Here is a 19,133-nt window from a genome sequence, read left to right as displayed (position 1 = left end):
TATCAAATTTATTTAAAATAATTCTATTAAATTAATTATGATTAGATTCATTTGTATTATGTACATCACGAAATCTACTACAAACACTAAACTCTATTTAGAGTTAAATATAGAACAACAAACACTCTCAAACCTATTAAAAGAAAACACTATATAACTTGGAGTTAAATGTTAAAAAATAAACATAAACATGTGGCTCAAATGCCAAGTAATGCCTCTTGACCTCCTCTTCATTGAAGCATCTAGATCTATCTCCAAATGATAACTTAGTGAAAATAGACCAACGATGAGTATTTTGCCATAATAACATGAACCTGCATAAGCACATAAACATGAATCAAATAAGCACTAAATACAACATGAAATTGAACATACAGTGTTCAATAATGTAGTTTATAATCCTAATATGGTTGGTATTGTAAAAGCTTTATTAGTGAAAACACACTGTCTCACTTGTGAAAAACATGTCGAAAGTTAATTGACGATACTAGAGGCAAATCATATTACATTTTCAATCTTGAGGAACAAATTTAAATATAAGACCACAATTGAGCAATTAAATTTTTTTGATAATGATATTTCAGTTCTTTTAATAATCAAGACAACGTAAACAGAAACTGCAACCTATCATGCAAAATAATGACCAAATTAGGAAGTTCAGATTTGTAATTCTTTCGTCCTCTCTCACAAGTGTGGCTGCAAATATAACAGTTATCTCACTCAAAGTTATCTCACCCAAGTTTGCAGTGAGATTTAGTGATACTAATGACTTTGTGAAACATATGAGCAGGAACCACGTGTACCTGTTTATCATGCCATGATACTATGCATAAGAAAAAAGAAAGAAAAAAAAGATTTCAGGCAAGCATATAAATATTTCCGTAAATCTTCATAATTACCTCATCAATAAGGAACAATCTCCATATATTCTTTGTTTCTTATTTCCTCAATGATCTTTTCAGATTCTTCAGGCCGTTAACCCCCAAAAGTAACCATATTTTTATGTTGTCACAACAACTCCAGCATTACCTCAGAATCTGTCTTTGCTATCACATGAAACGACATATATGTTTAAAGAGAGAATATTTATTTCAACAACAATATAACTTAAGCATATGCATACTTTATTTTAAATGGAAAGCCTACATCGATCATATAGCAGCTCCAATGTTGGTCAAGGAACAATAGATTCTCAAGAATGGGAAAGACTGGCTAGCTAGGTGATTACTGTTTTTATTATTTAGCCACAACCAATGTGTCGTGAGACATTAGGACCAACATATTCAGAACTCGTAACATCATATAATGCCTTCGCCATTTAGAAAAAAAGGGTAACTTTGTATGTTGCGTAAGGGTGACTTATGTTGTGTGAATGTGTTTCTTGTTAGTGTTGATTAAAATAACTTGTTATCAAATTGTTCAAAAAGAAATATATGAAGGCAAAAGACAATGTTTAAATGAGCAGAAGACACGAGGATATTATGCTAGGAGGCTATGCCTTTATACGTACGTAGTAACGTAGGTAGTAAAAAGGATGAGACAAATATTCAGACATATAAACACTACTAACATTTATAAAGAGTAAACCACCCCACATCCGCACCTCACTATACTTTGATAACAGCTACAAGAAAAAAAAAAGTTATATGTTTTTTTTTTTGACAAAATAAATTAATATGTTATGTACCAAATTTAAAAAAAAAAAACGTTAATTTTTCAAATATATATTAAATCTTTTAAAGTATCAACAACTACTCCTCATGTATATATTAAATCTATTATACCCTTATGTAAATTCCAAATATTCAGGAGTAGTTGTTGAAACCGTAAAATATTTAATATATATTTGGAAAACCAAAGTTTTTTTAATTTTTTTTTTGGTACATAATATATTAAATTTATTGGGAAGAGAAAGTGTGTGCAAAAAAAATAATTATTGGTGAAATAAAATAAGGGTATAATAGGAAGATAAGGTGCAAAAATATATTTTCTTAATTTTTTTTTTTTTTCTAAAACGACAAGTAAAAAGGAACGGAAGGAGTAGTAACAATCTGCTTATCCAAAAAAAAAAAAAATTACTATCAAAATTTATTAATTTTTTATAATAAAATTATTAAAAATTTAAGTATATATTAAAATAATATAAAAATAGGACATAATATTTAATGATTGGATAATGGTGCATATCTAATCAAATATAACTGATCCATCCATTTGTCAAAAGGTAACCCCAAATGAAATGATGCCACCTTTGTCCAGCAATGCATATATAAACATATTTACAAAGTAAGAACAGAACAGAACTATGGTGGCAAAAATAAGCAACTTAATGAAAATCTAAATGCCGTCATAATCACCAAAATTATATAAGTTTCATTGTGATCCTTGAGTAAGTCTATTCATCTCATTTTGGTTACCAAGAGTTTCAATGAGAAGGGGTGGAGCATACTGTGCTGTCCCTTGGTGTTCTTCAGAATCTTGGCAGAATGAGAGAACGATGGTATCAATCGACATCTCCACCACTGCAAAAAATAGAGTTGCAACAGTGTATCCAAGAGCCCAGCATACCTGCATTACATTACACCAAATATATCAAGTAAAGTTATGTCAATAGTTTTAAAATTCATATTTCCATTATGTTAATGTTGAATGCATGATTTTAATATATTTTGTACTTACTTCTTATATTAGAAGATCAAAATTTATATTAGGTTTTTTTATGTACTTGTAATCAACTTCATGAACCAAACAATGAAATGGAGTCTATTTTTACCAACATTAAATAGCATCCACTGTTTGATTTTGAGAACTTGGTGCAAATGATTGTTTCCTACTCATCCAACAAAATTAATTGGGTTCTCTAATTACGTTTCATGGTCTAAATGTTGTTATATCTATTGTTGAGGGTAAGTATACTGTTATGGCATTGGTCACATGTGAGTTGAAATTTACTCAGGTCTCTCAAAAGAAGTTGTTTTGCGATAATCAGGTTGCTCTTCATATGGCTTCCAACCAAATTTTCCATGAGGACCAAACATATGTGGGTTGTCATTAGGTGCATATGTGTAATATACTCTTGTAATCTTTCGTATGTGAGTTGATAATGAAATCTAATTTGTACAATTGCTAATGTGGGAACAAAATGGTTTTGAACTATTATTATGAGTTTCAAAACAAAGTCTATATTTTAACAAATTGGAATCGACAGCTATGAAGTTAAACAATAGAACATTAAAATATATGGATTTGACATTAAAATATATATGATTAAAAAAAAGACATACCACAACAGGGAAGAGTGGAGATGAGGTCTTGTTATGGCCAGAACTGTACTTGTGTGTGTCTAACATGAGGAATGCAAACACCGAACTTGAAAGGCTGACACACAGTTTTCCAAGGAACAAAATGACATCTCCTATAACATTAAGACGCCCAATCTTTAGTATGTTATTCATGATCAAATCTGTTGCAATACAAGACGCGGTAAAGAAACTTTTGCCTGTTATAGCAATCTGCAAGCATGAAAAAGATACTCTGAGTTAACATCAGAAAAGTCAAAACAACAAGAATATAACAATCAGCACGTATCAAAATTATGCTTTATGGTAAATAATGTAGATTAACAAAAGTTACCATTATGTAAGCATTTCGGTTTACTGATTTGATTGTCCAATCAATACACCTGAGAAAACATTGAGAAGATTGGTATGCAGCCTTGCCTATCCAGCTGTCATGCACATGACTAGATACTTTTAGTCTGCGACGAAGAGATTCAAGCAGAAACCGGATTGATTCTACAAATGACACAATCAGAGAACCCAGAGCCACAGATCCGATACTGTAACGCATAAACCTCTTCATGGAGGAAAAGACTGACAGAAATGGAATTTCAGGCTGCACTCAGAAATATATATTACATTTAATAATCGACACAATTTGCCGTATTTTCCACACAATGAGCTACATTTTAACAACTTATCATGCTACATCTTATACCAATGAGGAACAATTTCTTAGCGAAATAGTAACTTACCGATGTTTCACCTTGGGCCCAATAATAAGAGGCAACAGATCCGGCAACTACTGTTGACGAGGATGCTACGAAAAATTGTGTAGCCCAATAGCACCCAAATAGGTGAAAAAGAATGGAGATTCCAATATGTGGTGTGTAATGAATGCTATATCCACAACAACGATCACAGTTCACCCGTTTTGCCACAAGATCATATGTGCAGCAGTTAGAGTTGCAGTTGTTCTGAACAATCTGGCCAGAGCTGAATAGATGGAGAGCAGCTGAAGTCCAAAACATATAAAACACAGCAAGGATAGCGTATGGAATTAGTGGAAAAATTATGAGTGCTTGAACTTCTCCAATCACTTTTGCAGCTACCTGTGAACAAAGTTAGCATTATATCAATTAAATTGTTTGACTCGGGTAATGGAAGGAATGCTGAATTATCATTTCAGTTATTAGCAGTTCGAACACTGTTGCTTTATCGGCAAATTGTGTTTAACACTGTTGAAAATGAGCATGGAATTTATCTATTTTCCTAGAACATTAGGGCTATACGTGTACCCTCAATTGCATAGTCCTTAGTAATGAGTAAAGTTATATTTGCATAGGAGCACTCGATAAGGTTAAAAAACCACATCTGATCACTTTCTGATATGAACTCATGTAACAAAATGAAGAACAAAATTTAGAAAAGAGTTCACTAATTGCATATTACTAAGTGATGCTTGCCTTCAGGACTGATGTTGCCATAAGGATGCGTCGCACAATAGCAATTGAAGTAAGAATGGCAACAACACTGATAGCAGTCATAAGTACAGTGACAGCACGTAGATGAGTTAACTCCTGAAATTGATATCATTTTGTTAGATCTACACATGCAAAAAAAATCAAGTCTTTGAAGACAAGAGAAAACATGAATCCTTTTTCACAATAAGATGTTACTCACCCTCCCAAATACATTAATGTAAGGGTCATGCTCACCAATGATGGGAGAAATAGCATCATTTCCAATCCATCCAGCTGAAAATCAGGAAGAAAAAAAACACTAACTTAGTATTATTGTTTGACTGATGTTTGTCCAAAATCCATATAAAGAAACTAAAATATTAATCACTGTCCCAACATTGGAGTGCTTTTCTGTTTGATAAAAATACAGTTAATACAAGGCCATTCATGCTAATGTTCTCAAAAGAGTACAACAGTCATGCATCTGGAAAGGAACAAAGCATTATTAAACACATGAATGGATAAAAGAATAACAAGTTAATTCAAAAGGAGCATTCAATATTTTGTTTTTACATCGGTATAATGATACTTTCATCAGAGGGCACATATTTGATTCTTTAAATACTGAAATAGCCCATGAGAGATCCTAACCTTTTATGTAGAAGAACATTGTGACTGATATTATTAGAAGATTAAAGAGAACCACTGTTATCCACGGCATTGCAGCAACAAAATGCCGAATCATCATCAGCCAAATCACAGACAAAAAAACAGGCAAAATTCCTCCACAAACAATCAGCACAGGCCATGCCTTTCCTATATCAGCCATGTACCTCTGCAAATACAAATCATAACACATTTTAATTCTAAAGCACATAATAATACACACAACGCTGAATATGCATAAGGTCGCTGACAAATATTCTTACTTCCTTCAATTGCTTGTCTCTCTTGACACTAACATGTCAATAATAATACATTGTAAACACAATATAATGTTGATACTGAGTTGTTGAGTCCTCCCTTTAAAATATTTACAATCATAATAATACCAACAAAAGTAGTAGGAAGCTGAAAATTTTAACCTTTAAAACAGCTGACCGAGAATTAATAGACTTGTGAATTGACTTATCATTAACAATGTCTTCATTGATGCTAACACCACCCATCTGCTCCCAATGCTTCAGCGATGTGTTTGATGCTCGAGCAATAAACTGGCAACTCCAGTAAACTAGACAAAAAAAATACTCTTTCAGAACCAAGCATTGTAAAAAGGGTCAAAATCAAAATGCACCATAAGGTATATAGTTTACTCACCATTTACGCTGGGAAATATAACAGGATAACAAGGGCCCTGAAGTTGAAGAGAGGAGTTTCTCATTTCAGGTGTAAGGAATTCATAATAATTATAGTTCCTATTAATCCAATCTTCCATTGAAAGACGAATATCTCCTTCAGGATAATCACAAACCCATTCAAGAGAATCATCAGAAGGAATAGGGCAGTCCAACAAGCATATACTACGGGCATCAACCAGTTTGAATTGGCTATCCTTCAATCCAGTCTGATAAACTTGGTTAGGATTCTGCCAATATCTGAGCTCCAATTCACCGAGACCGGGATGCGCATGTTTGTCCCCACAAACATTGCCTTTGTAGTCCAGCCCATACGTAAGCCTACGGTTAATCATATTTCTAGTGAGGCAGTAATAAAAAAAATTACATAATTTTCACAACAAAAAGGAGAATAAAAATCATGGGCCTATTCCGGCTCCATATTCAATCCCCTCTTCAAGGTTTAAGGGTCGGTTGGAATTGACTAACGAGACTATTTGGAGAGATTCATATCCATAAGTTGTGTTCAACTTATTTCCTTAATCTCTACATAATAGCTTATGAAAGCAACTTATAGATAATTAGTAGCACTAAAACAAAAAAACAAAAAACAAAAAAAAACCCAGATGGGTTAAAATTCACAATCAAAACTTGCCAATTGCAGAAACTCCATTAACACAAGAAAGCACAATAAATAAAAAAAAATAAAAAAAACCAAATGGGTTTGAGAAACTCCATTAATTAATAGAAGAACAAAATGGTAAAGTTAGATAAAGATGGAAACTTTAAGAATCTTTACCTTAATGGGTTTCCTTGATTAAAACCAAAACTGGAGTTAACAATCATTGCAATCCAAAAAGCAATAAAGATGACAAGAGCAGTGATATCTCTACATTTTCTGTTATGCTTAATGATTCCACCACCCATTTGAGTAACTCCATCACTTGATGTATAACTTCCTATTACTGCACCTAAAGGACCCCTCATTTTCAATTATTAATATTTTATTTATATAAAATGAAAACAAGTTTTGCTTCAATTGAACATTCAAGGAGATGTGAGTGAGTGTGGTAGAAGAAGAGGAAAGGGATTGGTTAGTAGAGAGAGTGGAGCTGAGAATGAAGAGGTAGCTAGGGAAGTGTGAAAAAGCAAAGTGGTTTAGATTTTTTTTTTTGATAGAAAAAGTGGTTTAGATTTGGGTTTAATATAATATAATAAAATTGAAAATTAATATTGATTAATTAATATTTTAAGACAGAGATTTTCTAAAGTAAATGGATTTTTTTTCTTTACTTTTCTTTTTTGTTAAACAACAATGGATCCGTGTTTTGTGGCTTCTCGGACACAACTTACTCGGAGCTTTTTAATGTTCGATCGGGCTTAAACTGCAAAGTTTTTTAATGCCAACCCAGCGTCCTTCCAGCACTCTTTAAAAAATTTATTTATAGAAATTATTTATTTATAAAGTTAAACATTTTAATTTTAATGCATTGATTTTACAAATTTTTATAAAAAAAATTGATAAATATTTTTATTCAAAGTGCTTAAAGAGTGTCCCGAGACACTTGTTAGTTAGTAAGACCCTTTTTTGTTTTGGTTTTTTTCCTTTTTAGTATGAATGTGATGAGTCTCAATAACATATCAAATGATTTTCAATTTTTTTTTTAAAAAAATTATGGAAGTACTATATGATATAAATTTTCATTCCAACGATAAATTTTTTAAAATTCATATTCGTTATAATATTATTCACCACTTGTGTACCATGCATAACTCGAGAGGCTTGTGCATATTAAATGTCGCCATGGCAATAGTTAATATGCATAAGCCTTTTCTTATGTATGGTGCATAAGTCATTCACAGCCATCAGATGATTTTGCACATGTAATAATCATAACTAAAGAACTTTATATTTTTGCTTGCTCAATTTCGGCCACATTTTACATGCGATTCGATCACCGATTTCGAAAATTAATACCGGAAACATTCATAAAATCGAACGACGATCAAAACGGTATAAAGAACGTCGAGTTTCGTTGATTATTGAAGGAGAACGAACCGGGTCGACGAACCGGGTCGTCGTGACCCGTTTCTGCATAAAATGGGTGAGGAAGATGATGAACAGTGACGCGCGTCCACGCCCGTAAATATGCTTTTATAAATATAAGATATTAATAAAATTTTCCCAAAATTTTATTTAGGGTATTTTGAATTATTTGGAACGGTTGGGGATACCTCACTCTCTTCGGTTTTATATCGTCTTAAAAATTTAAATTTATTTCACAATTTTTATTAAGGGTTAAATATGTTTTTGGAGAACAACTCTTTGAAACCATTCCACAGCAAAAATGGTTTCATACCGTTATACACTGAAATCATTAATCTAGTTAAATGGTTTCATGGCGTTATACACCGAAACCATTATTATAGTTAGATGGTTTTATATGAGCATTAGTGTCAAGATGTTATACACTGAAACCATTAGTCTTGTTAATTGGTTTCAAGATGTTATACACTGAAACCATTTGTCTAGTTAAATGGTTTGATACTGTTATACACTGAAACCATTATTATAGTTAAATGGTTTAATATGAGCATTAGTGCCAAGATGTTATACATTGAAACCATTAGTCCTTTTAATTGGTTTCAAGATGTTATACACTGAAACCATTTGTCTAGTTAAATGGTTTCATACTGTTATACACTAAAACCATTATTCTAGTTAAATGGTTTCATAGCGTTATACACTGAAACCATTAGTCTTGTTATTTGGTTTCAAGATGTTATACACTGAAACCATTAGTCTAGTTAAATGGTTTCATAGCGTTATACACTGAAACCATTAGTCTAGTTAAATGGTTTCATATGGGCATTAGTGCCAAGATGTTATACATTGAAACCATTGTTATTAAGTAAAACATCACATAACCATTTTACAAAACCATGCTATATAAAGCAAAAAATCATATAAAGCAACTAGGGTTAGTTTAGTTGAAAAAAATTTGGATAGTATGCATGAGATATTGGATTCGATCATTTTTTTATTGTAAAGAAAAATCGATATATATATATATATATATGTAATTAATGTATGAAATTTTATTTATATTGTGATTATGATTGATAAAACTTAAAATTAAATTGTATGTTTGACAAGTATGCTTTATATATACATGAACCATTCGTTATTATGTTGGGCTTCGAGGAGGTGTATGACGAAAATTAATTAAAAATGGATTTTTATAATATATACTTCAAAGGAACAAAAATTATTATTTAATTGGAAACGGGGGGCGCGCTAGAAATTTGGGGGGGTGCGCTAGAAGTTTGGAGGAGGGAAAAAAATTGGGGGCGCGCTAGAAATCTAGGGGAGAAAAAAAAATTGGGGGGCTCACAAGAAATCAAGGAGAAAAAGGAAAAAAAACTGGGGGTGCGCTAAGCAAAAGGGGGGGCGCAAGTAATTGGGTAGTATATGGGGGGCGCCGAGTAATGGATTGTCTAATTTTGGGCTTGGGCTGGCCTTTGGTTGACTTTTGGCGTAGGAAGTAAATATGGTGGGTGTAGGAAGCAAGTTTATGCATGGTGCATAAGTTTGGGCTTATGCACCATAACCACACTCTGTCGCCATAATTTGAATATATTACTTTTTGTCTGAATAGGAATGAAGAGAATGAGTCATAAGCATAACTCACTTGACATTGACTTACATGTAATTTATAGAAAATCGAAATTCAAATATTAATATTCTCATTTATTTATCTTATAAGTTGAAATTCTATCGACTAAACTACTTTAAAAAAAAGGCTTAAATGCAGTTTTACCCCCCATGTTTTGAAAAATGCGGAATTTTACCCCGCCTATTTTATAATTTGTTGGATTTTGCCCCCCACCAAAATTCTGCGCAAAATATGCTTCTGAGCCTCAAGTTCAAAGCTTCGCACAGAACTCAATTTGGATCAATAATTCACAAAACGATACCAAAACGACCGTAATCGAGTTATCTTTCCACAGAATCAAACCCCACTAAATTTGGAGTTACAAAGAGAGATTAATTATCGTTTTAGTGAATGTTTGTCCAATTACTAATTCTGCAGAAATCTACTTGTGATCTTCAAATTCAACATCGTCTACCAAACGCATCGTAACTCCAAATTCGACGAAATTGAAATGCCAACAAGGGTAATTTCGTTAGCTTTCCATACATGTAAATAGTATTAAAAAATGAGCTACAGGGTGAGAGGCAGACGAAAATACCGGTAGTAGTTTCATACGATAATTAATTTGAACATACCTTCACTAAAACGGTAATTAATGTCTCTCTGTAACTCCAAATTTAGTGGAGTTTGATTCTGTGGAAAACTAACTCGATTGCGGTCGTTTCGTTACTAGTTTTGGTGAATTATTGATCCAAATTGAGTTCTGTGCGAAGCTTTGAACTTGACGCTCAGAAGCAGATTTTATGCAAAATTTTTGTGGGGGGCAAAATCCAACAAATTATAAAATAGGGGGTAAAATTCCGCATTATAAAATAGGGGTAAAATTCTGCATTTTAAAATAGGGGGTAAAATTCCGCATTTTTCAAAACAAGTGGGGTAAAACTGCATTTAAGCCTAAAAAAAAGGAAAATGTTAACATGTGCACCAAAGGCACATGTTAAGAATACAAATGTAGTAATATTCTCTTATAACTTGTGCATTATATTTTTTAAATATTAAATTCTTTTATGTTATTAAATGTAAATTTCTATTTTTAGATACTTAACATGTGCTCTTGGTGCACATATTAACATGACCCAAAAAAAATTAAAAAATAGAAAAGAATGAAGAGAATGAGCATGATCCACCGGCATGAGCAGATACAATACAAGTCTTATGGGAAAAATCTTAAAAGAATGCTCATATGAAGTTTGAATTAAATTAGTGGATTCCTCCGCTTTAGAATTAGGAAAGGACAACGATTAAGTTAAATTATAAAAGAATATTTATCTGACTCGTATATAGACCAATAATGATAGTATTATGGGCTTTATAAAAAAATTGACAGTTTGATGGTCCTGATATAAGTACAAGATGTTTTTTCTTCCAACTCGTGATTCTTTTATATTTCCAATATTTCAATTTTGTTTTTGTAAAAAAATTTGATTATCAGAAACCGAATTTTTTCTAGTATAAATTCAGAGTAAATTTCGGTTTTTAGAAATTGAAAAAAAATTTCAAGGCAAAAAATAATTCGGTTTCTAGAAACCGAAATTTTTTGCAAGGGCAAAATTAGAAATTTAGGGGTATAAAAAAACACGGAGGTCGGAAGAGAAAACATCTAAATACAATATCAAGAATTTTCTACCTCATATCACTCTCTTTTTCCTCAAATTTCCAATTTTACCTTTAAATAAAAACTTAACGTGTTTTTCAAAAAAAATTACTGTTAAAAATAATATTTGATCTAGAAAAATTTTAAAAAATACATTTTGGAGTTTTTATTCAAAGATAAAAATAAAATTTAGAAGAGAATTTTTCATGCAGTATGATACAAGTTGGTGGGCCCTCCCTTGTTTGTATTTCTTTTTCCTTCTTTGAAAGGCCTCTTTGGTAGATCTCATATATCATTTTTCTATTTTCACTTTGCATTTTTCTTCTTGCTTTTTCTTGTTTGATTGAACCGTTCACATTGCAATTAGACGTAAAACTCTCTACTAATTGTGAATTTAATCCCAAAATCTTACCATATCTTAAAATTTAGGACCTTGTCAAAAACTCTTTAATATAAGACATTCTTAAAACAATTGTTTCATTTTATAATTGTGACATATTTGATCTAATAGTTAAAATAAATTTATGTATGATGATGAAAAATTTGTCTCACTTGTACATTTTAGATAAAGCTCAAAATATATTCAAACAAGATAAAGAAGATCTATTTGCAAAATATGTACTTTATTATTGTGTTGATAAAATAAATAAAAAATCGTCAGAAAAATTATCAAAAATTCTAATAACCGTCGACGATATTCTTAAGAAATAAAAACTCACAACCCTCGTAGTTTATATTTGCATGTCAATTTTGTTTATAAAAGAATCTCACTGGTAAAGTATTTAATTGCAAAGTAGGGACCGGCACCTATAGTATTTGAAAGTAGGAGTATTTGCAAACCTCAGGTTTTTTTAGCATAAATTTTATAATTTTGATGTTGATCTGTTAGTTTAAAATGCATAAATTTGATGTTTACCAATTCATCAGTTATTCACCGAATAACACATCACCATAATCTTTTGAGCATCATATCCTTGTAACATTGTAAGTCAATTCTCCATTTCACTGGAAGAGAAGATTCAATTATATCGTTGGATCAGATTTAAATCTTCTATTTAAAACGACATTGGCCTATATAGTGATAAATGCAACTTTTAAATAGATATAGAACACAAAAAGTGCTATTCTAGTATCATTCAGGTCATTAGGTATTCAACATCAACACCAATGATAGATTGATAGTGAGATATAAAACTATGGAGAAAGAAATTAAATAAATCAATATTATGGCAATCTTGAGTTAAGAATTTTCCCTATCTCTTCATCAAGTTCTATATTATCAACTTTCATACTCTTTAAAATCTAATCTGCCTCTTTCCCACATCTAACATACATTTTGATCAAGGACAGATACATATCCCTATTCATTGAAGTCATGGTCTTCAATGAATTCACAAAATCTTCTACTTCATTTATATCTCTGTTAATGGTAGCCCAATTCAATATGCTGAAAATAACATTACTCTTTGGTCTCCAACCTTTACTCTAAGCTTGTAGAGCCATAGCTTCTTTCATGCACTGATATGCCTTCTCCATATTCTCCTTGTCAACATATCCAGCAGCAACAATAGCCCAACTGTTGGGAATAAGATTCTTTCCTTTCTCAACCATGCTTCGCAGCATTGTTTCTGCTTTTTCGATCATTCCATTCTTGGAATAACCGATCAGAAGGATGTTTGGCACCCTGAAATCATAAAAATTACCTGATAAATCCCATTCTACAAGTAATTTTTCAGCTTCATCGAGGTCACCCAACTTCACCAAAGAACCTAACATGGTTATATATTCCCTGTTAAGTTGCTTCTTACAGTTATTTTTCTGAAGTTTCCATAATTTCATCATGGCATTTTTGTTTCCAAGATGCGTAGTGTGAAATCAGATAATTGTAAGCAATTGTGTCACGTTTGTCTGCTTTGTCCTCACACTTGTTTAGGTAGATCAAAGCTTTCTCCTTCATGTCTGCTTTGATGTAGTGGTTAGCCACAATAGAGTATGTAATCCAATCTGATCTGATATGGCTCTGACGTTCCATTTCTTCCAACAGTTTCTCCATAGCGATAAGATCAGAACTTGCACCGAAAGAGTTTATACAAATCCTATAGCTGAAATTGTTAGGAGAAAACACCGGCCTTTTTCATTGATGCCAAAACAACGGGGACTTTCTCATACTGCTGAGTTTGCAAGTAGAGACACATAATATTATTGAAATTGAGAACAGAAACAAAACCCAAATCCTTCATCGTCTGCATAAGGGAGAGTGACTTGTCAACTAGTCCTTCTCTCACATAACAATTCAAAAGAGCACCATAAGCTTTTTCAGTTTTATGTTCATCACTTAAATTCTGGAAATAGCTCTCCACACTTTCCAGTCCACGAACTTTACCGATAAGATTTAGTTGCACGGCATGGTCAGTTGCTGAAATTGGGCATAGCCCTTTTCTACTCATCCATTCAGAAACCTAAATTTATCAAACATTAAAGATATCTCAGTTATTACTTAATAACGAGGACAAATGGAACAATGTAAAGAAAGAACCATAAGATAGGATTTCAACTCTTTTTTTCTCAGGACCAATTTTAGTTGTTAGAGAAAAAATGCGGCACTTAGTTTAGTTCTTCGCAACAAAAAGAGTAAACAAATACTCGGGATATATTAGTCAACAACAAAACTTAAGGTTTAACTATTCATTTAGTCCATGCAAATATAGTACAATGATTGTCGTTCCTGTAATTTTAGGTTTTATTTTTTATCTTGCAATATCATAAACCATCTTTTTATAACCTTAAAATCACTCTCTGTCATAAAATTATTGATGTGAATATATTGACGTCTATGCGGCACCACTGAGTTGTAATGAATTTTTAATCCACCTCATTTCAGACTAAGGCTTTAAAATATTAATTTCTAAAACATAATATTCAAGAACCTAACAATCTTCATCCCTTCAAATCCAAAGTCCGCTTCAACCCACAAACCAGAACAGACTTTCTTAATTCTTTTTTTTTTCTTCTCTTTTTCTCAAGCTTACATTAATGACAAAAATGACATTTTAGTCCGTGAAAGTGTAACTCGCTATCACATTGATACTTAAATGTACCGAAATTACAAATACATCCATAGTGCCTCTTTTGTTAGTAATTTTATGAATTAAATTAACCAATGGAAAAACACATTTGAGGACCTAATTGACTATCTAAAAACAGATTTGAGAATCAAAATTATTAATAAAAGAGATATATGGAGGGACTAAATGAGTAATTACACAATTGTCTCTAATAGATGACTAATGTAATTTGTGGTATTGGCTTGAGACATTGGAGTGTGATCCTCCTTAAGGTCTTAGGTTCGATTCTATCTGATGCAAATTTGGTTGGACTAATTTAGCTTCTTCAAATCTGCATAGCACCAACACTTCAGATTGAATGTATGCGTCTTTATCAAACACCGACACAGCCCCGACACATTCAATATCTTCTATTTTCTTAAATGATTGATTACTACTTTCCACCTATGGCTACATGTCAGTAGTATTATTTTGATAGACTGACTATTGAGACATTTAGTCTTAGCAGGTAAACTAGTTCGACATTTCTTTTCTGAGCTATTGGAATAAGTCTTAATCGAACAAATTAATCTAATTTTGTTTGCATGAAATAGTAAAAAAACAGAAATCCGTAATTGTAAAGTTAAGATTGAGAGAGACCCGAAGGGCTTGATTGAAGCGTTTGCTGGTGCGGAGGGTTTTGATGATTTTGTAAAGTTGTTGGGAATCGAGAGGGTTACCTTCTTGGATCCAGTTATCGAGAATGGGTGAAATGCTAATGGAAGGGTCTCCGAGGGGGCTTATTCTGGAGAACAGGTTTTTGCGGTGAGTCACTGTGGAAGTGGAACAGTAAGGTCTACATAGTAAGAATGTTGCAGTCAAGTTACGAGATTTTTTAAAGATAACAGAGAATGATGTCGACGCCATTGTTGTTACTCAGTGAGTGAGTGAGTGTGCGCTTGCCAAGATATGTGGAATAAGGAAAAGGATTGTCTCCGGGGAAGTTTTTTATCCGGTGTAATCCTGATCATTCATTTTTTCTTTGTTTGCTGATATTTAAATCAAAAAATGACTTTTAAGGGCTGATATGATCACTGCAAGGAATCCGGTGAAAATCCCACTGGAGACAACATGTTTCCGTGGAATAGGAAAATGATTGTCTCCAGTGAAGTTAGTTGGGAAGGAACTAGGAAGGATGGATTGATGGGCTTTTCAAAACAAGCCCACAATCCACAATTTCAACCCAAGAGTGTATATTTCATAAATTTCTTTTTGCGCCCCATACTTCTCGCGCACCCAAATATTACTGAAAGCAATTGTTACTCTTTGTCACACTCTAATCTCTATTGGTCTAGGAAGGTGAGAACCAAGTAAAAATTGACCAACACGTGTTTTGCTCTGCAAGAATGAATAAAACTTGAGAGCACCATATTAACCTCTGATTTTTTTTTTGTTAAGTAGTCTTTTGCGTCAAGTAAAGATGAATAAGTGGTGTATCTGGAGTTGGAATTTCGTTTCATATAATACAACATCCCTACCAACTGAGTTAATGTTAGGACTTAAGCACACGAGGAGAGCTCAACCTAAAAGACTAGTCCAATAGGTGGGAGAGCTTCATGGCTTAAATACCACATTGAATGAACACTTTAAAATACTCGATGTGAGACTCCTAACATTTGTCACGCCCTTTAAGAGTTGGCGTCCAGGACGGCTTAACTATTAAGCTCGCGGAGACGGAGCATTGTTGATTCATTCATCAAATTATCATTTTATTTATTCTATACGAATAAAATTACAAATATTTAATAATACTCCCTTTGATCAGAGCAAATACATACTTAGATTAGGAATAAGAAGATTACACATGCTTAACTGATTTTCAGTACTGCATTATCGAAAACTTAACCAATATGAAATTTCAAAGAACAAAAGAAATCAACGTTATCATATATAAAGTATATAGTAGTATATATCCTCCACTCAAGTCCCTTTTAAAAATTGCAGGGTATTGGATCTGTGATGATATTCCAGCAGCTCATAAAGAAACTAAAAGAATTGATTGTGGGATGAAAATGTTTGTCCAAATCTCCAATTGGAAGACACTACATTGAGAAACACCAATGTGTTACCATCAACCAAAGTAATCTTGAATGAAAGTCTCTGGTTCCTTAGATCTGCATTGCTCTGCCAATTAGCTCCCTAATTCCTATGCATTGGCAACCATGTTCCAGTTCTTGATCCTCTTATCCACACTCCCTTCACATCACCACTACCACCCACGTTTGTTATCATCACCATGTTGAAATTAGATTGCCCCTTCGATGTGAACCTAACTCCTCCTCTTCTTTTGCATGCCACCCTGTTCCAGTTAATTAATCTATGTATATAAGTGCGCGCAAATTCATTATTTACAATACATATATGTTTTTAAATAATTTATGTATCTCTATCATTTCCCTTCATCTGTTAATTACAATTTTTAATTTTTCTTATAAAAAATATTTGTACTACCTTACCTTACCTTCTATAAAGGATAGGAACAATGCCTTCATTGCCTTGTCGTGCAATGCGAAGGAAAGAAGACATTGACATATCAAAGTGATGGTTAGGAGGATCACACCATCCTCCATGATTGTTTGGAGGACAAAAATTTGTTGCAGTTATTGTGACACTTCGACTTCTAAGACACCATTTTGGGTCAATTCGATAGTCACATATAACTTGGTAGCAAGCACCACAAACCTCACCATTTCTGAATAGCATAGTGCTCACTGCTGCTGTGTTCACTCCAAATCCAGCATGAAAGGTATCATCATAACCACATGCTCCTCCTGAAAATTAAAATAAAATTGTCATAATAATAAATGAATGATTACAAGTAGAGTGTTTGCATGTCGGATTTGGTTGATTTTAGTCAAACTCATTATCCGATCCAATCAAAGTTAATTAATTAGATTGAGTTGGAGGTAAAACGCGAATATTTTATGTCAAATTTTAACCGACCCAATCCGATGGTGAGTTCAGGTTGTGTTGGGTCAACGAGTCATGACATTTATGTAAAGCTTACAAGGATGATCTATGTGTCTGGGTCGAAAATATACCTATTTATAATTATTTTATTAAAGAAATTAACGATTTACTCATGTCGTTCTTTAATTGTTCTAATTGTGTTTCTTTTTCACATGATGTAGAATCGTTGATGCAATCATACATATAAAAGGTGTAATTTTATGTTATTGTGCATGATAAATTGATAATACTTTATGACATGATAAATTGTTTTAAAAATTAATACTAACGAACTTTGTCAATTTTCTAATAACAAATACTTGTAAAATATAAATATGATCTACAAAATTATAAAAATAATTAAATAATAAAATTTATATTCATATAAACGAGTTGCAATCATATTTGCATCATAATTTTCAAATTTTTCCCAAACTCTCATCAATGTCTCAAACTATAAACTTATATATGTAAACTAAAAGTAAATATCCAAATTAATCACTCTATTACCAAATAAAAAAAAGAAGTAAATATCCAAACTATTATTTTTTTTTAAATGAAAAATATTCATATATACTATAATTGATTCACTATTTAGAAAATTTTGAAATATACCAATAAAAATTACAGACAAGAAATTAAAGTTGATATGTAATATTTTGACTTCTAATATGTATTATGCTTGTTATTTTTCTATTGTAATTTAATATGCATTATTCAAGAAACATAAATGTACCGGTTGTTATTTTTGCAAATTAAAAAGATTTAATTTATATACACTGATACCGATTGTGTAAAACTTTTTTAACCATGCATTCAATCATATTTTCATAGTGCCAATTTTAAGATAAATTCTTAAAGAATTTAATGGAGATGCACTGACCGTGTAAAATAGTTTTACACAATCATTTAATAAAAAACTATCAATTTGACATGTCATTAAAAAAGTGGAATGAAATGGGATGACATGGCGAAAAACATGATTACTATTAGTTGACAGTATAAAATTATTTTACACTATCAATGCATGTTTCTTTCTCTCATTATACAAATATTTATTTAAGATAATTTAGTTAGATGTATGTGTAAAGTTTCACACCATCCTTGAATATGTAAAAAGTAATTAATCTCAATTAAAAATGGCTTACCAAGGCTCGTTGGACTTTGATTGGTCCCATAGAACGTTGCATGAGCGTTAAGCCAACCGTTAGCTTGGACGTGGATTCTAACTGTACATAATAATAATAAAACCAACAAAAGATAACAAACAAAATTAAGAGGTCCCATTTACTCAACAAACAAACTTTAATTTTTTTTTCTTCTTTTTTTGGCTTTTCTCAAACAAGCATGTACTTGCATGTACCAAGAGAAAATGTCTGGTTTTATAGATTGAATACGCGGTTGTCGGTGATTTTATTTAAATAATAAATTTGGATATGTGTTAATTAACGACTTGGATTGAATTTTGATTTTCTTAAAAACGCGTTTCTCAACATTTTCTGTGTAGTATACGGAAGAAAGGTACGGTTGGATGATACATCTTTCAGACAAGAAGATAAATAAGCACATGCAGCCAATCTGTCGATCTGTTCCTGTGAAGAAATGAAAATTATTCACATTGTGAGTTTTTTTTAACATGAGAATAATTTCAGAAAATTTACTTAAATACTCCCACCGATTTTATATATAAAAAAA

At 32.1% G+C, this 19,133-nt stretch overlaps 2 protein-coding genes and 1 pseudogene across 2 annotated transcripts; all 3 read right to left on the bottom strand.

Moving 5' to 3' along the window:
* Positions 1-2,110: 2,110 nt before the first annotated feature.
* On the bottom strand, positions 2,111-7,261 carry LOC123895360 (choline transporter protein 1-like). The gene is made up of 10 exons (XM_045945641.1): positions 6,875-7,261; positions 6,059-6,417; positions 5,827-5,972; positions 5,393-5,576; positions 4,962-5,035; positions 4,745-4,858; positions 4,034-4,390; positions 3,634-3,894; positions 3,285-3,512; positions 2,111-2,568 (listed from the first exon to the last, which is right to left on the bottom strand). The coding sequence occupies exons 1-10, from the start codon at positions 7,060-7,062 to the stop codon at positions 2,374-2,376; spliced, it is 2,106 nt and encodes a 701-aa protein (XP_045801597.1). The 5' UTR covers positions 7,063-7,261; the 3' UTR covers positions 2,111-2,373.
* Positions 7,262-12,609: 5,348 nt separating this feature from the next.
* On the bottom strand, positions 12,610-15,356 carry LOC123896152 (annotated as a pseudogene).
* Positions 15,357-16,376: 1,020 nt separating this feature from the next.
* Positions 16,377-18,769, bottom strand: LOC123895359 (expansin-A12). Its single transcript, XM_045945640.1, has 3 exons — positions 18,587-18,769; positions 16,951-17,260; positions 16,377-16,788 (listed from the first exon to the last, which is right to left on the bottom strand). The coding sequence occupies exons 1-3, from the start codon at positions 18,723-18,725 to the stop codon at positions 16,629-16,631; spliced, it is 609 nt and encodes a 202-aa protein (XP_045801596.1). The 5' UTR covers positions 18,726-18,769; the 3' UTR covers positions 16,377-16,628.
* Positions 18,770-19,133: the final 364 nt, after the last annotated feature.

This window comes from Trifolium pratense, linkage group LG7 (assembly GCF_020283565.1).
Source record: "Trifolium pratense cultivar HEN17-A07 linkage group LG7, ARS_RC_1.1, whole genome shotgun sequence".
In the NCBI taxonomy this organism is placed as follows: domain Eukaryota; kingdom Viridiplantae; phylum Streptophyta; class Magnoliopsida; order Fabales; family Fabaceae; genus Trifolium; species Trifolium pratense.
This window is presented reverse-complemented; position numbering and strand designations above follow the sequence as displayed.

What these genes read in the sequence shown, in the direction of transcription:
- LOC123895360 (XM_045945641.1), bottom strand. Translation starts at nt 7,062, where the DNA reads ATGAGGGGTCCTTTAGGTGCAGTAATAGGAAGTTATACATCAAGTGAT. An exon ending in CTCGGTCAGCTGTTTTAAAG is followed by an intron (nt 5,577 to 5,826) that starts GTTAAAATTTTC and finishes TTGTATTTGCAG; the next exon opens with AGGTACATGGCTGATATAGG. An exon ending in GGGCCCAAGGTGAAACATCG is followed by an intron (nt 3,895 to 4,033) that starts GTAAGTTACTAT and finishes TTCTGAGTGCAG; the next exon opens with CCTGAAATTCCATTTCTGTC.
- LOC123895359 (XM_045945640.1), bottom strand. Translation starts at nt 18,725, where the DNA reads ATGGGACCTCTTAATTTTGTTTGTTATCTTTTGTTGGTTTTATTATTA. An exon ending in TCAAAGTCCAACGAGCCTTG is followed by an intron (nt 17,261 to 18,586) that starts GTAAGCCATTTT and finishes TTTAATTTTCAG; the next exon opens with GAGGAGCATGTGGTTATGAT. An exon ending in GTTCCTATCCTTTATAGAAG is followed by an intron (nt 16,789 to 16,950) that starts GTAAGGTAAGGT and finishes TAACTGGAACAG; the next exon opens with GGTGGCATGCAAAAGAAGAG.